Source organism: Macaca nemestrina, chromosome 13, assembly GCF_043159975.1.
Source record: "Macaca nemestrina isolate mMacNem1 chromosome 13, mMacNem.hap1, whole genome shotgun sequence".
Classification (NCBI taxonomy): domain Eukaryota; kingdom Metazoa; phylum Chordata; class Mammalia; order Primates; family Cercopithecidae; genus Macaca; species Macaca nemestrina.
In genome coordinates, this window is record NC_092137.1 from 80201852 (window position 1) to 80225541 (window position 23690).

Here is a 23690-nt window from a genome sequence, read left to right on the forward strand (position 1 = left end):
ATATTTTAATATGCATATGAATCAACTATTAGTAGGTCTGGAATGGAGCCCGTAATTCTACATTTCTAACAAGCCTGGATAACACTGATGCTCTCCACAGCTCACTTGGAGTATCAGTGTGCTAAAGCTGTTCAGCTGGCTGCCCCATGAGTAAGGCTTAGACAAACTACACTGTCCTGTCGCTGGTTTCAGGAAGCAACAGAGTTGCTCTGTCACAAGTCTCAGGTCCTTCTCACATTTCAAAATCAGTGTAATGGAGTTTCCAAGACAAAGTGCCTTAATGCCCTGACTATTGCTTATTATTATTTTGGAGAAAGAAGTATTTCATGTCTGTTGAGCTTTTAGAGCCTAAAAGTAGAGTACTGATCAAGTAGAAGAGACATAGTCAAGTTGACAAATTGTCTTAAAATACAACACATTGCAAGAAAGAGAAATGAATGAAATGGTCTTGGCCACTGCACTACTGCCATTGTGCAGGAGTGGTGGGTCTACTTTAGGACTTTAGGTCATGAGCAGTCTATACCAGCCTGGGTCTCAGTTTTATACTCAGATCGCACCATTAACATATCTGAAAACAATGGTGCCTATTATCTGACTATTTCTTAGTTTTCCACTGGCCAAGGTTCTCCTGGGACCATTATTAGATTAAGGTCCAAGGACCCTTGAACACTTACATTCTTACCTGTGACCTGCAGAATTTCTTCTCTTTAAGGAGAGGCAGAGAGATTGAGGAAATATTTGGGGTAGGGCTAGGGCAAAGTTGAGTATTCTTATAGGTTGTGGTTAGGAAGTCTGCAGAGAGGAGGATGTTGAAGATTTAGCGGGAAGTTGGCACAGCTAATGCAACAGTTCTGGAGGATGTGATTAGGAAATTAGTTAAAGGGGTGATGGTAATAGCAGGCTTTTCCTGTTTTAGGAGGGATAGAGATAAAGATGGGTGCAGAAATAAGTGAGTTTGGTGGCAGGTAATATATGTTCCTTTTAAAACTATATGAATTTGGAGAAGGAAATGATTACTGCTAAGAAAATTAGCCAGGAGATATTTCTAGGAGGAAGTGGAATTGAGTCAATGGCACTAAATGTGGTAGAATGGTATTATAAGATAAAAATGATTTGATTTAACAACCTGTTAACTAACTTAAGAGGACTCTGCTACAGGAGGTGAGAGGATTAAAGCAAATTTCACTGGGCTGAGAAATGAATGGAAAGAGAAATGGACACTTTGAACCCACGCTTTTCTTTTAAAAAAAAACTTGGCAGTGACTAATAAAATCTGAATTTCTTAACTTGGCTTTCAAAGCCTTGCAAAGTTTTGTTCCATTACATCTATCGAACCTTACTTTCCAAATGATTTATAGGTTTGCTTTATTCTCAAGTAAGACTGATTTCCTTACTGCCTTGGAAAACATGAACTCCATCTTGAGATGTGTCAATATTCATGCTATTACTACCAGTTTTTGTTGCAGGGACTTTGCTTCCCCCGCACCCCCTCCCCCACCACCGGCCCCCCCTTTTTTTTCTCCCTATTGTTTGCAAATGGATAGGAAAGAAGAATGTGTGGATCTTGAGTGATCCTTGCCTTGGGTGAAAGTTAAGAGTGGGAATTAGAGAGAATCCCTGATTGGGGCAGAGGGAGACCTAACATCCAACCAAGGATTTCCATAGAATGAAACATTTGTTTTGAGACAGAAGCATGTTTTAATAACATATTCTCAGTGTTTGCTTACAAAAGGATTTCTCTGTCAAACTCTTCCATTCACTGAAAGAAAACAGCTTCTGATGTATCTTAAAGAAAGTGTGCTTACATTTGCCTTTTATTTCTGGATTTCTCTACTTGTCCTCATAGGGCCCATGTTCTAGTAACATATTCTCAATGTCTGCTTACAAAAGTTTTTCTCTGTCAAGCTCTTTCATTCACTGAAAGAAAACAGCTTATGATGAATGTTCAAGAAAGCATGCTGACATTTGCCTTTTTAAAAATACAGATTCAGGGGGTACAAGCGCAGTTTTGTTACATGGATATATTGTGTGGTGGTGAAGTCCAGAATAAGCCATTTCTTACAAGACTGCCAACAAGCTGCATTAGACACTTAAAAAGTCTCTGAGTACCATCTACCAAGACCTACTGTCAGTCTGCATATCAAACTTACGCACAGATACCTGCAATTCCAGCAACTGGGCCACCTTGTGGCTCCCACCTTTTGATCAAAATGTGTTCCTGCTGCTCTGACTTCTCTAAGGCATCCAGTTGTGGATGCAGCTATATTCGTATGCAGAAGCTGACGGCACTATTCATTAGAATTAATAATTCTGATATTCCCTAACTGACTTGAGAGGTGGTGGGTGGATCCATGGGACTAGGTAGTCATTTTCTTCACTAAAAATCTTTGATTCCTGATCTTTAGTATATCTTGGTTCTTCATGACTGAGCAATAAATTTCTTTTTTTTAATTTAATTTTTATTTTAAGTTCAGAGGTACATGTGCAGGTTTGTTATATAGGTACATTTGTGTCAAGGGGGTTTGAGGTACAGATTATTTTGTCACCCATGTATTAAGCCTAATACTCATTAGTTATTTTTCCTGATTCTCTCCCTCCTCCCAACCTCCACCCTCTGATAGGCTCCAGTGTGTGTTGTTCCCCTCTATGTGTCCATGTGTTCTCATCATTTAGCTCCCACTTGTAAGTAAGAACATGCAGTATTCGATTTCCTGTTCTTGCATTGGTTTGCTAAGGATAATGTCCTCTAGCTCCATCCATGATCCTGCAAAGGACATGATCTTGTTCTTTTTTAAGCAATGAATTTCCTTATTGTTCTTTGATTTACCCATAGAAGAGCATTGTTACATAGGAACCCTAAGATCTACTATTTGGTTAGTTATAAGATTTTTGAAATACTTTTGTCCTTCTTTTACTTTCAGCTGACACAAAGAGCCCTAATATGCATTTTCTAGACTGAGACTGTTGAATACATCAGATATTACAGGGCATTGCAGGAAGATGGGATAACATAGTTGGTTAACATTTCACTAACATTTATAAATATACATTAACATATATAAATAATGCCTTTGAATGAAAAGACAACCAATAGGACACAAATAAATGTTGTGAGACAAATGTAGAGAATAAATACATTTTAAGATTATTTTGTCTTTTAGCAGCCTCTCATTGTTTGAAGGAAAAACAAGAGGAGAATGGTGAGTTCTCAAGTTCCAAAGATACAGCATAGAACACAAGAATAATTTAGCCTTTTGTATCTCTGGAGCCATGTGAATTTGAAGAAGTTCTTTTTTTCACCTAAGGTAACTTCTCTAAGCTGAGTTTCCCTACCTGTAAAATAACAAGATAGAACCGAAGTAGATGGATATGAACTTTCAGAATTTTAGGTGTAAATATAGGCACAGCTCAAGAAGAGTAAAAGCCTTTAACATACTTGGGAAAAAATGACACTTCAGGTGGGAGAAAAGGAAAGTGTGCAGTAGTGTAGAGTGGCACGCATTGTCATAGGGTGGCAAGAGAACGGGCAGGACAACTCAGGAGGAAGGTAGGAGAGTGGGACTAAATCAGTGCATTTGCATAGCAAGGGCTAGGTTGAGAATTCCCAAGAGTGGTTAGTTTAAAAAGATAGACCCAACTTTTTCACCTACTAATGGATCTAAACTACTTTTGCTACTTCCATTTAAACATTTGCTATACTGGCCAGAAGTGAGGAGCAAGAGTCCTGCATATGCTAATCTTAAATAATCTGTCTCTAATTTACTGAAAAGTTTATTAAGTTTATGGTAAAAAGAGAACCAAACTGAATGAGAGGATATTTTAAGTTTACAGTAAAAAGTAGCCGGGCGAGGTGGCGGGCGCCTGTAGTCCCAGCTACTCGGGAGGCTGAGGCAGGAGAATGGCGTGAACCCGGGAGGCGGAGCTTGCAGTGAGCTGAGATCCGGCCACTGCGCTCCAGCCTGGGCGACAGAGTGAGACTCCGTCTCAAAAAAAAAAAAAAAAAAAAAAAAAAAAAAGACATCTGAACCGAGTGAGAGGCTTTCTTGGTTATTTACTATGTAAATATCTAGAATGCTAATTTTAGAATAAACTGGGCAGAAATGACGTCTTTTCAATCTTGAGTCTTCCCATCCAAGCACATGGGATGTCTCTGTATTATGTACGTCTTCTTTTATGTTCTTCACTAAAATGTTATTTTCCCCCATGTGACTTTCTACATGTTATGTTATGGTTATTTCTGATCATATAAATGTATGCTTATTGTGAATGGCATATTTAAAACCACATTTCTCCTTTGTTACTGCTCTTCCATTAGGTTTTTATTGTTTATATTGTATCTAGCCACCTTGCTGTTTGCTCTTGTAGTAGTTGGACTTGTTTGTCTTTTAATTATTTTTTATTTTCTTAAGAATCATATTCTCTATAAGTTAAGATGTAATTTAATGTCTACTCTTCTAATACTTAAATATCTTCTTTCTTTTTCTTATCTAATTTATTAATTTGTCCTCCAATAAAACACTGAATAGCAGTGAAAAGCATTGACAATTGTTTATTCCAAGCTGATTAAGACATGAGCCTTTATGGAAGCCCATCCCTTTCTTTCTATTTGCCTCTTTTCCGTTTCTTCCCTTTGTGCTCTTCTACCGTGACTACATGAGAGCTTTTACTAAATAAGGATTGATTTGCTTCATCTGAAAGTAATCACATTTTTCTTAGGAACTTCCTGGTAATATTCCATGGTTTCTTTTTCCCCACAAAACTGACATTTTCTACTGGTTTGCTATTATTTGCATCACCTAAACTATGCCTAATGCAGTAACGCACCATGACATATAGAAGGCTAGAAACGTGTCAGCCCCTCCAGAAAATGAACCCACATTATAGTCGTGTAGCAATTTTGGTAGAGTCACTACCAGCTTCTACTTCTTAAAACTGTCAATTTATCTAAAATTAATAGCTCCTCTCCACCCTATTTTTTCTAATTTGTGAAGTCTAAAAAAGTAGATTATGAAACATCTCATAATTATGTATAAAATGAGAATAAATTACATCTCAGTGAGAATAGGGAGTATTTTCCTCTGATAAAAGGTGCCTGGCCTAAATGCAGATGGTAGAGATGGTTGCTGTGTTTGCTTAGGGGACTTCTGTGCTTGTTTCCAGGTATTGGCTGTTCTGGGGAGTTGAGGTTCTTGGAAGAGTAGTATGTTCATTGTTAGACTAAATCCTCATTAAGGAGAATGCTCCTGCACCTCAGAAAAGCAATCTTCGTGACAAGCTGTCTTTTTTTTTTTTAATGGTTGCCTCGTGTGGGTGGCACTGAAAAGATTACAATGTGTTCCTCATTGCATACACATTTTACAGCTAAACCAGTATTATCGGATATTCTTATATTTAATGATTTTGCCATTTTTTGGCTAGTGTTTGTACTTAAATGACCTTATAGAATCTTTCTTAAGTTCACTGTACATAATTATTTAGCAATCAAAAGAAAGCCAAATATGACAGCTCCCAACCCTGCACTAATCACCTCTTAAGTATTGGTTCTATCTACATACATCATCTTAGTTTACATTTATTCAATCCTTTTTTTCTTTCAGTGTTATCTCTTTCTCTATAAACTGACCAGATATTAATTGTGACTTTGAGTAATTGCTTTGATTGCTCTGGGATTTGGAGTAAACATCAGAAGCTAACTCCATTTGGAACTTTTTTGTAGACTGGCTTTCTTAACCTCCAATAACATCTTTAGTCTGCTAACCAGGGTAAATATCAATGAAAATAAACCACAGAACCTACATTCTTGTGAAGCTGATAAAAAAAAAAAATACAGCAGTAAACATGACTGGCAACTTTTGTTGAACAGAATATGGAACAGTTGCATTCATTTCCCCTCCAAACTTCTCACTGGTGGAAAATAAAGGTTCAGAAGTTTATAGGAGATAGCAAGTTGCTCAAAAGATAGTAATAGCCTCGTTAGCAAATTAAATAGCTCTAGATACAGTGTTAAAAGAAATTTGGCAGTTGAGATATGTGTCCAAATTATGATACTTAGAAAAACAGTGATAATCGATTCATATCTCATTATGATTCTAGAATTTTAGCTGGTTAACTAAACATTGAGTCTGAATCATTTATTCCCCTCACATAAAATTTACCATTTTATTTATTTTATTTTATTTTTTGAGATGAAGTCTTGCTCTTGTCACCCAGGCTGGAGTCCAATGGTGCAATCTCAACTCACTGCAACCTATGCCTCCCGAGTTCAAGCGATTCTCCAGCCTCAGCCTCCCGAGTAGCTGGGATTACAGGCACCTGCCACCACGCCCAGCTAATTTTTGTATTTTTAGTATAGATGGGGTTTCACCATGTTGGCTAGGCTGGTCTTGAACTCCTGACCTCAGGCGATCTGCCTGCCTCAGCCTCCCAAAGTGCTGGGAGTCCTTGGAAAATAACATGTAAGTTATTCAAAAGTCCTTGGAAAATAACATGTAAGTACTGGGTGTTGGCTACTCATTATTTATTAATTGCTCATTCATCTCTGCCCTGACTTACAGGGCTCAGCACTGGATATTGGTTCTCCTGGCTCAGTACTCAGAGGCACTTCCATTTTTGCTTTGCTTCCTTGCCACCCTGACTCTGGGTACTCCAAGGAGCACTGTATTTGTCAGTCTGTAAAAGTGAGTGAACTCGGCCGGGCGCGGTGGCTCAAGCCTGTAATCCCAGCACTTTGGGAGGCCGAGACGGGCGGATCACGAGGTCGGGAGATCGAGACCATCCTGGTTAACACGGTGAAACCCCGTCTCTACTAAAAAATACAAAAAACTAGCCGGGCGAGGTGGCGGGCGCCTATAGTCCCAGCTACTCGGGAGGCTGAGGCCGGAGAATGGCGTGAACCCGGGAGGCGGAGCTTGCAGTGAGCTGAGATCCGGCCACTGCACTCCAGCCTGGGTGACAGAGCGAGACTCCGTCTCAAAAAAAAAAAAAAAAAAAAAAAAAAGTGAGTGAACTTGAAACTTTGAGCTACTGGCAAGTATGCTATTTCTGGTTATTCATGTGCTTTTGTTTTTCTACAGGAAATAAATGATAACCATTTATTTGTATGCTAATCCATATAATTCCACACTTTCCTTGGTAAGGCTATGTGATGAGGCTAAGTGATGTGCCTTCATGATTTAATAATGAAATCCCATGATTTAATAAACACAGAGATTTAGAAATTGTGAGATAACATGACACTTCTAGACAGTTTTGCAAAGAAGTTTTACAGTTTTTCTTTTCTGTTTAAGGTGACTACACTTGTCAACACAAGCAACAAAGGCCCATCTGGTAAAAAGAAAGGGAGGTCAAAGAAAGCCCATGTACTAGCTGCCTCTGTAGAGCAAGCCACTCAGAACTTCCTGGAAAAGGGTGAACAGATCGCTAAGGAGAGTCAAGATCTCAAAGAAGAGTTGGTGGCTGCTGTAGAGGATGTGCGCAAACAAGGTAGGCAGAATGATGTTATTGTTCGAGGGGAATCTATACGGATGTGCAAACAATGACTTTTTCTTTAGAATCAATGGATATTTACTCAAAGAGGAAGTCTGACGTTTTTTCCTTTCTATCTGCACTTGTTTTTAATGTTTGCTGGATGTGGTACATAGAGCTGTTTTTGTTGTTGCAGTATGGTACAGCTACAAACACTCTATGTCTGCTGTTACTTCAAAATCTTCAAGTTGTTTTTTCTTGGTAAATGAAAAGAGACTTTGCATCAAACTCAGGTTTTAGAGAGAATGGGATGGGAAGACCTAATGTTTATAGAGTCATGGTAAAATCAAGTTTCTATGGATGAAGAGGGAGAAGAATGTAAGGTACTGTAAGAGAATTATTCTTCTTTTTCTGCGAGTCCCAAATTCATATTTTCAGTTCACAGATTTCCTCACAAACGTAGCAAGCTGGCTACCCATTAATGAATCAACTACCCCTCTAGCTAGCTAGCTATCATGCTGTTGATTCAGCATTTTAAAATTTTGATTTGTAGTAAAATATACAACATAAAATCTTAACTATGGCCAGGTGCAGTGGCTCACACCTGTAATCCTAGCACTTTGGGAGGCTAAGGCTGGTGGATTGCCTGAGCTCAGGAGTTCAAGACCAGCCTGGGCAACACAGTGAAACCCTGTCTCTACTAAAATACAAAAAATTAGCCAGGCATGGCAGCATGTGCCTGTAGTCCCAGCCACTCTGGAGGCTGAGGCAGGAGAATTGCTAGGACCTGGGAGGCGGAGGTTGCAGTGAGCCAAGATTGCACCACTGTACTCCAGTCTGGGTGACAGAGTGAGACCCTGTCTCTTAACAACAACAAAAAATCTTAACTACTTGTAAGTGTACAGTTCGATAGTGTTAATGATATTCATATTGTTGAGCAAGCAATCTCCATAACTATTTCACCTTGCAAACGGAAACTCTATACCTCTTAAACTATTCCCCATATCCTCCTCCTCTGGTAATCAGCATTCTACTTTTTTTTTCTATGAATTTGACTGCTCTAAATACCTTATATAAGTGGAATCATACATATTAGTATTTTTTTGACTGGCTTATTTCACTTAATGTAATGTCTTCAAGGTTCATACATGTTGTAGCATGTTTCAAAATTCCATTGTATGTATATACCACATTTTGTTTATACATTCATCCATTCACAGATGTTTGCATTGCTTCCACTTTTTGGCTCCTGAGAATAATGCTACTATGAACATAGAGGTAAAGATCTCTCATTAATACCCTGAGTTCAGTTCTTTTGGATATAGACTCAGAGGTGGTATTACTGGATCATATGATAATTATATTTTTAATTTTTCAGAGCCTGCATGCTATTTTCCACAGTGGCTGCACCATTTCCATAGTAGTGCACTCCTACTAATGGTGCAAGGCGGTTCTCATTTCTCCAAATCCTCACCAACACTTGTTTTATTTTGTGAATTGTGTCATCATAATTGGTTTGAGGTGATATCTCATTGTAGATTTGATTTATATTTTCCTAATGATTACTTATGTTGAGGAACTTTTTATATGCTTCTTAGGCATTTGAATATTTTTTTCGGAGAAATATTTCCAGTCTTTTGCCCATTTCTGAATCAGGTTGTTCGGTTTTGTTGCTGTTGTTAAGTTATAGGAGTTCTTTATATAGTCTGGATATTAACACCTTATCAGAAAGTGATTTGCAAATATTGTCTCCCATTCTGTAGATTGCCTTTTCACTCTATTGTGTCCTTTGACACAGAGAATTTTTAAATTTTGATGTAGTCCTACGCAGTATCTGTAGTTGAAAGTTCTAAGGACCATGAAATCAGAACAGACACCTACTCCCAAGCTTGGTCTCTCTCTTGCATTTTCTATCTTGAAGAATGCAATGCATATCTATTCAGTTGCATGTTGCATAAATCTTGGTGCCATTCTTGTTACTTCCCTTTCCTTCCAAATGTAGTCTATTGTAAAGTTTCCTAGATCTTACCTCCTAAATATCTATTTAATGGACCTCTTCCTGTCTCAGTTATTCAAAGGCACTATGTTTTCGTGCCCCAGGGCCTTTATATATGCTGTCCTTTTCACACATTTCTACACTTCCCAGCTCAAGGAACACCTTCTCAGGGAAACTTTATCTGAAACTCCTGTCATACTTTTTAATGGGTCCTTTCCTTGTTACTTTTCACAGGATAATTAAGTATTTGTGAGGTGACTGTCTTTCATGCCATACTATAAATTAATAAAGGCAGAGACCAGACCATGTCTCTTTTGCTAATCATTGATTTGCAATGCTTAGTACTCATTAAATATTTGTTGAATTATTGAATTAAGAGGTGAATGAATGGTCTGTTCCAATTCTTTTTGCAAACCTAGCACTGTATCAGTTCACAGCTGTATATTTAGTACCTGGAAACAGCACCCTCCTTCCACACTAACAAATACCGTTCCCCATGCTATCCTCTTCTTCCTCATCCTGTCCTTCCTCCTAAAACCTAATTTCATTTCTATGGTACCAATTTAAATTATTACTTTAATTTGCAATGTTAAATGTGCCACATTTTATCAATTGTGGACAGAGTATATTTGCGTATGTGTTTTGGCAATGCGAAATCTTCTAAGTTTTCAGGTGCATTTGAAAACTGATATTCCTTCTGAACTGCAGATGGATGCTTGTTTGTTTTCATGCATCTATAGGCTGGATGGTTCTTTTATTTTTTCTTTTGTTGTGGGTTCTTTAGGTTGACTGCCATATGATGAACTGCATGCACTTAAAATTTACAATATGATAAATTTTGACAAATGTATACATCCATGAATCCATCTTTGCAATGAAGATAGCAAAGGTATTCATGGTAGAAACTGGTTTGATTGGCCTCTGGGCCTCTTTTGAAAACGTTTGTCTTTTATGATGAGAAAATTTTCCCTTTAGTTTCTCCAAAACCTCTTAAGAATTCTTTTGTCATTACAAGTTGGTTTTCACACATTCTGTAGAAACTAATCTTTTCATTTTCTTGAAGCTTACATGAAATGGTGTTCTTGTGGATATAATATAATAAGCAACACAGTTCTTGACCAGACTATCCTAGGAGTATTAGAGTAACAAATTTCTACAGATGCTAATTGAAGACAGCTAACAATGGTTGCTCTTCTAGAGGATATTTCAGGCTTGCTTTTTATAGTATCCATTTCTTGTTACAAAACAATTCTATATCAGAAATGATGGCCATGTCTAACCTTTATAAAGCTCAAATGCCATATACTCCTTCTCTTGAACAGTGTCAAATTCAAGGAAGCATTACTATAGTATGCAAAATAACCCCCAAAATGGGTAAAAGTCTTTAAAATTCGCTTTGTTATTTTTCACTCTGCAGTCGCTCCCATCCGCGGCACGTGCCTCTCAGGTGTGAGTCGTGCACCTCCTCCCTGACAGCAAGGTCCTTAGTCTCTTGTTTGAATTTGATGCCCAGAAGCTCTTATCTCCATTCTTTGCATTCTCTAGCACAGCTCGTTGTTATGTAATCCCCTTAGCTTATCTGGCTTTACCTGATTCTCCTGCTTGCCCCTTACCCAAATTTTATTTACCAATGAGAGCCTGCATTGATTTTCAGAGAGAGGTAGAGAGAAAGGAGCTTGTGGGTAAGGAATATGGAATGGGACGAGATATTTAGTTAATGGAAACTTTAAAACACTGTATCTTTCCTTCTATCATAGAAATCTATTTTCTAATTTGGAAGATGATATTCAGAAATTATGGACACACTGACATTTAGAAACAATAACCTCTTTTAAACCACCTCCAGCATCCATACATGACTTATTTATTAAATGACATGTTGTGGGGAATGAAATCTGTTAGCTTTACTATTGCATCGTTTCTGTTTTTATTAAAAAGTATTGTCACTTTTTGTTTTCAGCATAAATGCCAATTTTCATATTGTACATGTCCATTTTCAGATTTTTAATATACAACTGTTTTTTCTTTTGAAGTTTCACAGCATTCATTATAATTACCCAATCTGTCAAGATTATAGATAGAATTGTCTATTTAACTATGTTATTGTTGTATCTCATATGGCTAAACAGTGTTATTTGAATTTATTATATATATTATTTATATATATATTAAATTTATATATATAATTAAATATATATATATATTCTCTTTTAAACCTAAGCTGCATGCCAGATCTCTAAAAGTTTTCAGTATGAGTGGTGACTATATTTTTACTGTAGAATATTCCAGTAGAAGATTTCCCTATATCTGTAAAAAATATTGGAGTAGGTGTTGTGCTGAACTCCTATGGACTCCAGTGGGGATGACGCCAGGATCACGGGACCAAAGAAGAGACCCAGAGTCAGCAAATGAGACAGGGAGTTTTATTGGGGGGCTTACCTACAGGGGAGAAGTCCAGTGGCAGCAGGCTGGGCCGAAGAACCACAAACATTTGTGAGAGGCATGCAGTTCATATAGCACTTTCATGTAGCACCATTTACCTAACAACCTTCACCTGGCAACCTTCATTCAACCCAAAAGCCCCTCTACACCCCATGTTCCACGGGCTGGGCTAGGGGCTCAGATGTTACTCATAGATAAGGAATGAATCTCTGGAGTGGCCACTCCCAGATTCCCTAGCTCAGCAAACACATTCAGATGCCTCTGCCATACAGGGTCATTCTCGGAGTATAGGTAAGTTTTTGCTCTCAGGTGCATTTACATACAGTAGGCTTATGATAGCATTTATATTTAAAAGAAGTAACAAAACTAAATTGTCTAAAAGATATTGTATTCAAAACTTAGAACTGTGATGCTTTAGACTTTGGGAAAAACAGGATATCTAGTTTGGTGTTTGCGTTTCTGCCTTCCTGTCTGTTTAATTATGACTAAAGTATGTGATATATGCATATTATCTTCCTAGTGTAAGTTTAAACAGTATCAGAATAGGAACAATGAGATTTATATATTTCTTTCTTCTCCTGAAGCACTTGGCGTGGTCCTCTAGCACACGGTAGGTGCTATTGAGGAAGGAGTCTTGTGAAATCAGGGAAGCATTGGCAGTTTGGTTAAGATATCCAACTTCTAATCTTACTTTGACAAATAACTAGCTGAAAAGCAAAGTCATTTAACCACTTTTAGCTTCAGTTTCTCCATTTTTCACATACAATTATTGTGTTTACCTAAATGATTTCTTTTACTAAATGAAGTCACAGGGGATTTAAAAATAACTTTAAATGTTCTATAGATGTCAGAGTAGATTTATTAATTATAATTTATTAAATCAGTGTGTACTACCTATAGCAATGTGTACTACCTTTTGGTTAGTGAACAAGCCCCAGCCTTTCCAAGCAGGATGCTAGACAGCTGAATCAGTATCTAATAGTCTTCATGAAGAAGACTGAGTAGCTCGGTATGACTTAAAGTTGGTGGTAGTTGCATGCGGTGCCTGCAAACTATGAGTGGATAGTTGTGCAGCTAGTGAACCATTCATAGAAAATCTTGAAAACAAGGAATGCAAAGGAGTTATCACAATCATTTCTTCATATTGAAGCTCTGGGCCAAGAAAAGCTTAAATCGGGGAATTCCAAAACGTTTTTAGTGTTTACCACGAAGATTTTCCTAGACTGAAAACTTTTTCTTGACTATGCACTAATTGAGGGGTTCTCAAACTTTAGTGAATACTAGGGAAGATCTCGCACTCTTTATGTCCAGGCCTCACTCCTCTTCAATTAAATCAGAATCTCTGGAGTTGAACCCAGGCTTCAAGATGTTTATAGCTCCTCAGGTGATTTCATTTTACAGCCAATTTGTGAAGAAGCAGACTAAGCCCCTTCTTGCTTATCAGCCCAGCTTAGATTACTTGTCAACCCATGGTAGTTATTTAGTGTTTTACATTTGGCAGGTGACAACAGGCAGTCATTATACAAGGTTTATGAGCTTACTGTTTACTTAGAAGTAGGTAAGTAAGGGCCGGGCATGGTGGCTTGCGCCTGTAATCCCAGCACTTTGGAGGGCCGAGGGGGGCAGATCACGAGGTTAGGACATTGAGACCATCCTGGCTAACACAGTGAAATGCCGTCTCTACTAAAAATTACAAAAAATTAGCCAGGGATTGTGGCGGGCACCTGTAGTCCCAGCTACTCGGGGAGGCTGAGACGGGAGAATCACTTGAACCCAGGGGGTGGAGGTTGCAGTGAACTGAGATCACACCACTGCACTCCAGCCTGGGTAATAGAGTGAGACTCTGTCTTATGCTAAATGATGTGTTACCAAGCCTGACATTCTGTAGGTACGCAGGAATATATGTTAAGTATATGCTGGGCAGTCAAATCTATAGGGCGGTTAAGTATTTCAGGAGTTGTGGAAAAAGAAAGATATATAGCTGAAATTAACAAGAAGGAGGTAATGCTTCAGCTGAGCATTGATTAAAAATTTGCAAAGACTAGTGGGACAAGAATTTCAGGTTTAAGATTGGTGGGATAAGAATTTCAGGCTTTATCTAATTTTCAAAGGCAAAGAAACAAGAATGGCATTGATAATTGGAGGTTGGATAAAGAAACCCTGATTTGATGAAACATTTCATATTCAGGTACAGTTGGAAATATAAGATGGCTGGGCGCGGTGGTACACGCCTGTAATCCCAGCACTTTGGGAAGCCGAGGCAGGCAGATCATTTGAGGTCTGGAGTTTGAGACTAGCCTGACCAACATAGTGAAACTCTGTCTCTACTAAAAATACAAAATAATTAGTAGGGTGTGGTAGCTCATGCCTGTAGTTCCAGATATGCGAGAGGCTGAGGCAGGAGAATCACTTAAACCTGGGAGGCGGAGGTTGCAGTGAGCCAAGATTGTGCCACTGTACTCCAGCCTGGGTGATGGAGAGACTTCATCCCCCCCAAAAAAAAAAAAAATGAAATATGATAAGGTGATGGAACAGACCCAGATTGGGAAAAGTATAGACAACATGATGAAAGGAAGGGAGAAAGGGAAGGAGGGCAGAAGCTAGCTACCTGGCTGGCTGGCTTCTACCCACTTAAATGATATTTTAGAAAGATTAATTTGGCAACATTATGAAAGGCTGACTAAATCAGAGAAAAACTGCACCCAAACAGATTGGTTAGGTGTGATCATAATGTCAAGGGAAATGAAACAAAATCTAGTACTTTGAGGGTCCAGGATTGAGGAAGTGGTAATGGGAACAGAAAGAAGCTAAAAAAAGTTGCAGACATTACAAAAAAAAAAAAAAATACATATATGATCTTTTTCAACTTACTGAAGGGGAGATAAGAGCCAAAATTTGTTCTAAATTTTTGACCCTAGGCTAGTTAATTGGGAAGTCTTTAGGAGTGACAGGGGCAGGCGAGAGCGTACGGGTTTGATTTTAAACATAGATGAATGGGGACGACCACCTGGCAGAAGGGCAATGCCATGGTGAAATGGAGAAATTTGGAAGTACTTACCAATAGAGAGACAGGATTAGAGGGATGAAGGTATAGTTTTGGAAGAAAGAACAAACTAGTATTAGAAAATGAAATAGAAATAAATTAGGAAGGGAAAGCAATTCCTGAAAAGTACCCAGCGAACAAAGACAGAATACTAAAATCCAAGGGACTAGGATATTTCTTAAAGGAGATAGTGATCAATCTAGACTCCAGAATGTTATTGTAGTCATATCAGAGTGTTCGGAGATTGTGGAGAATGAATAATGAGAAAATGCTTTGGATTTTGCTAGACAGGTGTCATTAATTATATTCAAAAGTGCATTTTCAGGAAGCCACAAGGGCAACCGCTAAATGAAAAGAAGGAATCCATCCTGAAAAAACAGAATAGTTGGTGAAATAATTGATGTAGGTAGGAATGCTAACTAGACTCTCTTTTGGTTATCATTGCAATACGTATTGAAAGTATTTATTTTTGCCTCTGCAGATAGTCTGGTACTCAACCAAGGGCCTCCGTGTTATTATTTTGTGTATCTCTGCAGCCTGACACAAAGCCTGCACATAGTGAACACTTCAGGCATGCTTTAGAAGATCATCGCAGAATGTAAGGAGAGAAATGGAGAGGAATAATGGGGAGACATTAAAGGCAAGCACAAAATCATAACTATTTGCCTGCTTGATTATTGTTTCCAGCCCAAAAAAGAAGTATCAGGGTATATATGAAGAGAAGGAACCATAAGTACAATACAAAGAAAGAAGGTTCAGGGTTGCATGAAGTGATGCAGAGAGGAAATTTCTTTATCTAGAAAGCAGGTAGGGAGGAGAGATAATCCCAAAAATGTTTTGTAGAAAAGGTAAGAGCAAAAGCAGATTGGATGAAATGATCTCAATTATTTTGAACAAAGACAGAGGTTGTTTTAATGGACCGTGGGTAGCTGATACTTGACCACTGTTGGAGATGTTTTTCTATTTTTCATCTGTTACTGCCATCTGTGTGGGTCTCCCATACATTTTTAAAGGGATTTTATTTACTGAGTACAGCTGACGATTACTCCTTTCTGGGATGCTGCTGAAAAGGCCAATTTTTATGAGGCATAATTTGCCTAAGAATTTTGTATTTAATTCATTTATACGGTGTGTAACTGCATCTGTTAGAAATGGGGTGTTCACATATGGTAGTCAGTAATCTTATTCAATTTGAAATAGATTAGAAAGCTGTGCTTTGCATGATAGGCATCCTTTCTCAAATTTTCTCAATAGGCAAATCCACTTAATGGTGTAACACACAGCATTGGTTGTATGCCATAGAACTTATAGAGAATCCTTAAAACGCCTCCTCTGTCACCCCTTATTGTCTCTCCACATTCTCTTAAGCCATGGAGCAGTTGCTTACATTTCCTGCCCTCATTCGACAACAGCATTTTCATATCGCCCACTCTGTCTGAGCAATGACAAATCCAAGCAGCTAAGACATGACCACGCCACCGAAGTGTATTTGGCCAGCGTGCAGATGAGATGCACATGGTCCTAACTCAAAACTGAGGCGAATCTTATGGAGCAGAGTGACAAAGAGGTGCAGGTGAAAGAGGCAGCCTCTTCATGGGACCATTTCCTAAATGAAAGTGATGGCCAAGCCATTCACTGCTCATGCAATGTTTTCTTTGTTATGACAACCTCAAATTTGAAGTGATATGGTGATATCAACAAGTTCCACTATTTTCTTTTCTTTTTTTTTTCCCGAGATGGAGTCTTACTCTGTCACCCAGGTTGGAGTGCAGCAGCGTGATCTCGGCTCACTGCAACCTCCACCTCCTAAGTTCAAGCTATTCTCTTGCCTCAGCCTCCCAAGTAGCTGAGATGACAGGAGCATGCCACCATGCCTGGCTAATTTTTGTATTTCTAGTAGAGACAGGGTTTCACCATGTTGGCCAGGCTGGTCTCGAACTCCTAACCTTGTGATCTGCCCACCTAGGCCTCCCAAAGAGCTGGGATTACAGGCCTGAGCCATTGTGCCTTTCATTTTCATTCAATCGATATTAAGTAAATGATGACCAATGGGCTTAGACAGAGCAAGACAGAAAACGTGACAGAGCATGAGAGAAAGGTCTCCTTCACATATCTGAGAGGTCATAAGCCCTTGCTTCCTAATGACCTGGTGCCTCCCTGCTTCTCACCCTCTTTGGTCCTGTGGTGTTAGTGGAATAAGAGGACCCAACAGATACTTCAGTTGATGCCAGCTGTGTGAACTCCTAGACTGAGAGCTGGTCAGAGACTATTTCCCTGATCAGGAAGCTCCCTCTGTCACACAGCCCTGCCCCTCCTCCTTCATTTGCCCTATAAATACATAAAGCAGCAGGGTGTGGGTGTGGTGGGCGTGTCCTTGCTACTGCAGCACTTTCCCCAAAGGTTCAGCGTCTCTAAAAACGAGAGTTGCAGGAGGTGGCAGGATTCTGTTACTCCTCTGTGTGTCCTTTTCTTAAGTATCCCTGGCTTTATGCCTTTACTCCTTATACCCTGAATACTTGAGTCTCCTAGGATATTGGGCTTCCTTTCTGTGCTGTGCGCTGACACTTCACGGCTGCCTGACTGCCTCTGTGTGGGTGGTACCTTAGTTACTGTGTTCTAGTATGGGCTCTTGCTGGTCTTAGGGTAAGATTTCACTCCTATATGGGGAGTGGAAGGGCTATTTCCACTGAAGGGGGATACCTTTGGGAAAGAAGAGTATTCTAGGACAGAAAATGGAGATACAACAGGCAAATCCTAGGTAAGAGATGGGAAGATAACTCATTTATATTCTCTCTACGGATCTCACTTCATCAAGCCTGGACTCTGCTGAGTGTAGATCCATTACTTTTTACAATGATACTATTCACAGCCAGGTACTGTGGCTCATACCTGTAATCCCAGTGCTTTGGGATGCTAAGGTGGGAGGATTGCTTGAGGTTAGTAGTTCAAACCAGCCTGGGCAAGATAGCAAGACCCCCATCTCTACAAAAAATAAAATAATGAGCTGGACATGGTGGTACACACCTGTGGTCCCAGCTACTCTAGAGACTGAGGCAGGAGGATAGCTTGAGCCTAGGAGTTTCAGGCTGCAGTGAGCCATTCCATTTCAGCCTGAGTGACAAAGCAAGACCTTGTCTCTTAAAAAAAAAAAAAAAAAAGATACAGTTTGAGTAATGTAGTAAAGTTCACGTGTACTAGATCCAGCAAAGGCAGACTTTGAAGTTGGAATGGAGGATGTCTTTCTTCAGTCTATGAGTGCAGCTGAGCTAGAGATCTGATGGTGCTCCCCTATGGCCGTACGCTGCTACTCACTGTCTTTCCAGTGGCTTCTCCTCCCCTTCCTTATAGAAGCTTCATTTTACAAGTGTTTCTCAGAGTGAAGTTCACAGACCACCTGGTTCAGAATTCCCTGGGTGGGTATGGGAGGAGTCCATGAAAATTCATCTTGATGAGTCTAGCCATAACTCTAGATTCAGTGTGTCTGGGGTGACCCTGTAAATTTTATTACTAGATAGCACCCCAAGTGACTCTTACGCTTCTAAAGTTTGAGAATCACTAAGTTTAGTACATCATTATCAACATCATTTCAATTAGTTTAGGTCTCTTTTCCATGGAAAAGTATGCTATGTAGGAATGAAATCAATTCTCGGAAGGTTTAACATCAGAAGTTTAAAAAATACCAAAAAACCTAGAGATACACACAATGACAAAAAGACAAAAAGAAGTTTGATGTGAAAATATCATGAAGAAAAATACATAAACATGAAAATGTCATATACCCTTAGGATTCATCTTAATGCAAATTTTAACATTTGCAATAAGTTCATCTGTTGCATATTTTGTTAAATAAAATATATTTGTATGCCAAAGTTTGCATTAGCTTACTCTGGAGGCCCAAGAGTACTCCAGGTCAGCACAGAGCCCTTTGTGTGGCTTTTATTGCAAGACATTGGGAGATAATGACATATTATTCTTTCACCTGGCCTCTCTTTCTGGAACCCTTGGCTTTTGAAAATGCTGTATTCTTTCAGCAAAAATAACAGCAACAATAGCAATGGTTTATTGTTTGCCACGTCATTTGTAAGAAACTTTGTATATATTCTCTCAAAGTCATCCTGTTTGTCATTTGAAGTATCATCCATACTTGTATAATATGACACTGATACTGATCTCCATGTGCATTGATTAATTCTACAAATATTTTTTGAGTATTATGCACAGGCACTATTTTGGGTGCTGAGAATATGGAATAAAGAAAACAGACATTATCTGCCAATAAGAATATTACATTTTGAGATGAGACAAATAAGTAAAATATGAAACATGATTATAGGTTACGGAAGTACAATTTAAAAATGAAACAACCAAAAGCATGATTCATGAAAAAAATTGGTAATTTGAATTTCATATTAAAACTAGAAACTTTGGCACTGAGAAACATAATGCTAAGAGAATATAAACAAGCCATAAACTGCAAGAAAAAAATTGATAAATTACATATTTGATGAAAGACTCATATCCATAATATACAAAGAACTCTTAAAATTCCACAAGATAACCAGTAACTCAACATAAAAATGGGTGAAAGCCCTGAACAGATACCTCACCAAGGAAGACATGCAGATGGCAAATAAGCATAAGAAGCAAATGTTCAGCATCATTTGTGATTGGGGAAATGCAAATTAAACAACAATGAGATTTTAATATGTCTTTACTAGAATAACTAAAATCTCCAAAACTGACAATACAAAATGTTGGTGATATGTGGAGCAACAAAGATCTCATTCGTTCGGAGGTAATATGACATAGCCACTTTGAAGGACAGTTTGGCAGTTTCTAAAATAAAACTAAAGATAGATTTAATTGCCTTATAACTCAGTAATCACAACCCTATATATTTACTCCGCTGATTTGAAAACATCTATTTATATGACATCACCTAATTTTGTTCCATTTTCTAAAATAAACTTAGAATAATTTTAGACTTACAGAAAATTTGCAAGGATAGTACAGAAAATTACATATACTCTACACTTATTTGTCACAATTAATAAACCAATATTGATAGATTATTAACTTAGCAGAGCATAATAATAAACCATAATTATAAACTTTTCTGCTTATATGCTTAGCAAAAATGGCAAGAACAAACACAGTGTGAATGCCAAACTATTCTTATTTTTAAGCTGACTTGGAAAGAATGGTAAATTATACATCTGTATGAATACGAATCAGAAATCTAGTTTAGAAGATTGCCAATTCAGGACTGTTTCTTTTAATACTCTTTTTTGAAGTCTGAACTTACCAGTCTAAGTAAAGCCATTCTTGCGTTTCACAGAAAACATTTCAAGAGGCATGCAAGGATACAAAATACAGAAAGAGAATGAGAAATCCATGGAAAATAGAAAAGACAAATATGGTCGAAGACTCAAGAAGAGTCAGGGAGGCCGGGCGCGGTGGCTCAAGCCTGTAATCCCAGCACTTTGGGAGGCCGAGATGGGCGGATCACGAGGTCAGGAGATCGAGACCATCCTGGTTAACACGGTGAAACCCCGTCTCTACTAAAAAATACAAAAAGACTAGCTGGGCGAGGTGGTGGACCCCTGTAGTCCCAGCTACTCGGGAGGCTGAGGCAGGAGAATGGCGTAAACCCAGGAGGAGGAGCTTGCAGTGAGCTGAGATCGGGCCACTGCACCCCAGCCTGGGCGACAGAGCGAGACTCCGTCTCAAAAAAAAAAAAAAAAAAAAAAAGTCAGGGAAGTGACTAATGCACATATACATTAGTGCCTATGCAACCTGTGCAAACGTGTCCACCTGAGAACAGAGCCACAGGAGGCTCAGTGGGTAGGGCTCGCTTTGCAGTAGAGTTCAGGTTCAAATTCCAACTGCAGCTTTTACGATGCCGGTGCTGTGTGACCTGGGAAAATTATTTACCCACTCTGTGCCAGTGTGCTCATGAGTTCATTGGGGCTCATCTTACATTCATTCCAGGACTACTGTGCAGAGCAGATGACAGGATGCATGTAAAATACTTAGCAACAGACCTAGCACACCTCAGGCTTGAAAACCCTGGTGGATGTTGCCTTTATTGCTAACATCATTATTATTCTTGCTACAACTGGACAATAGATTGGGCTCTTAAGCTTTCTAACACATCAGTTGTAAAGTTTATGACAAAATGATGTTTTTAATCATAAAATAAAATAGTCTTTCAGATAGATCATGAAACTACCTCCATTTCATGTGTAATTCACTTTAAGGAAAATTCCTTAAACAAAGTGTTTGATTTATGCATAAAATACTCTGTATTACCACACAAAGAAACCTGGCTATCAAGCATTTTCTCTCTAAAAGCTAAGTCTGTAATTCAATCAAAAATGCATTTGATATAAACATCTTGAATAAAAACCAGATAAGATTGTTCAAGACAAAGCTGATTCACTGATGTGTTCCTAATTCTGATGTCAGTGACTTGATGCAAACCAGGCAGTCTTCATAAACTCTGGACCTCTCAGAAACCAAGACTGGGCAAGCATGCTTCTAGATGTGACTCTTCTTTTTTTAAAACAAAAATAATAATTTCAAGATTTATTTCAGATTTGAGGAGTGCATGCGCAGGTTTGTTACCTGGTTATGTGGTGCGGTGCTGAGATTTGGGATACAATTAACCCCGTCGCCCAGGTAACTGAGCATAGTACCCAAGTTAGTTTTTCAGCTCTTGCCCCCCTCCTTCCTTTCCTTCTCTAGTAATCTCCAGTGTCTATTGTCACCATGTTTATGTCCATCAGTATGCAATGTTCAGCTCCCACTTACAAGTGAGAACATGGGAAATTTGGTTTTCTGTTCCTGCATTAATTCACTTAGGATAATGGCCTCCAGCTGCATTCATGTTGCTGCAAAGGGCATGATTTCATTCTTTTTATGGCTTTGTAGTATTTGCTATTGTTTATGTACCACGTTTTCTATATCCAGTCCACTGTTGATCAGTACCTAGGTTGATTCTACGAGTCTACTTTTGAAAAGAAAACAAACAGGGCAAGGCTAAAACCATGCTGAATCTTGTTAGCTGCATGTTAATAAAAGATCCCAGATGACCAGCTCTTTGGAGTGATATATAGGCAATATGGAAAAATCAGATCTTACAATAAATTATGGAGGTGTTACCCCAGCATTGTGGGGCTAAGCAGACACATTAATCATTAAGTAGTAAATAGAAAGAAATGCAGGGGCTGAATTACCCCTTCTTAAACTAAAAATCAGAATGCTTGACACTGTATGCCTACTCTTTTGTTCCCACAGTTAAAAATGAATGAAAAGCCACTTCTCTGAAAGGCTGATCCCTCTACTGGAGCTCTTGGTCCCTTGCCATTTTTTGAGGACCCTGCTTGGGTGATCAACCTAATCTTAAATTATCAGTTTCTTCATTTCTACTGGAACAGTCCAAATAGCATGCCAACACATTATGTGTTAAAACAAACAAAAAACCTTACCTGATTGTAAATTCCCCCAACAAATACCCCGTTTTTTTTTACTTTTTTGAGCAAAACTTTTCAAAGAATAATCCATACTCACTCGTTCAATTTATTTACCTCATAGTCACTTAACTTCTTTTTATGGTATAATATAATTTAAGCAAAACATGAGAAATTACAAGAATACCAGTATGCAGACCACTCTGCTTAAGAAATAATACCTTGCTAATGCAGTGGAATCTGCTGTGTGTGCTTGTCATGTCTGTATTTCCTTCCCTTCCTAGTCCCACTATCCAACCTCACTCAGGGAACCACAATCCTGAATTTGGTGTCCATATTTCTCATTTTATTATGAAACTGTTCAAACGTACAGCGTAGTTGAATGAATTTTACAGGGAATACCTGGACATGCAAAACCAACATCTCAATGTGGCATTAGCATTTTGCCATACTTGCTCTACCACAAATCTATTTCCCATAAGTTTTTAAACATATTTGAACTTTCGGAGGCCAAGGTGGGTGAATCACTTGAGGTCAGGAGTTCAAGACCAGCCTGGCCAACATGAAGAAACCCCATTTTTACTAAAAATACAAAAACTTAGCCAGGCTTGGTGATGCGCGCCTGTAATCCCAGCTACTGGAGAGGCTGAGGCAGGAGAATTGCTTGAACCTGGGAGGCGGAGGTTGCAGTGAGCCAAGATCATGCCACTGCATTCCAGCCTGAGTGACAAGAATGACTCCATCTCAATAATAATAATAATAAATAAAATAAAATTGATGCTTATGAATGGTCACTTTCTCTGCCATACCATTCTGGTTCTCAAGCTCACCAATCTTGCTCTGCTTTGCGTCATTGGGTTCAACTCTTCGTTGTATCTGGATATTTCTTTCCCTAAACCTTTACTTAACCTCTCAGTTGCATCACACAAACTTGAGCTCCCGCCCTGCACCCCTGGCTCATTCCCTTTCTTGCTTCTCTTGACTTCTGCAATACCTCCTTTTCCTCCCACTTTTCTCTGGTTCCATATCTTCTTGGACTTTTATGTATTGGAATGTCCCAGGGCTCTGAACTGAGCTTTGTTTTCTTTTTTGTCAGTCATTTTACTGTATGTACCAACCATTCCATAATTTCTACTTCTGGGCCCAAGCCATAGATATTGCTATTTAATATAGCCCAAATATAGCCTCTCTCATTTTTTTGCAATTCAGAAATGGGACTAACAATCCAGTTGCTTAAATCAATAGTGCTAGAATTAAACTTTATTCTTTTTTG

At 38.7% G+C, this 23690-nt stretch overlaps 1 protein-coding gene across 6 annotated transcripts in view; it reads left to right on the forward strand.

Annotated features, from left to right (window-relative positions):
• The window catches only part of LOC105465339 (catenin alpha 2), a 1482339-nt gene that overhangs the window by 553548 nt on the left and 905101 nt on the right, over positions 1-23690 (forward strand). For all 6 annotated transcript variants that reach the window (XM_011713753.3, XM_071077395.1, XM_011713752.3 and 3 more), the window contains one exon: positions 7287-7482. In XM_011713753.3, the coding sequence (XP_011712055.1) occupies positions 7287-7482 (196 nt within the window). The remainder of the gene's footprint in view (positions 1-7286; positions 7483-23690) is intronic.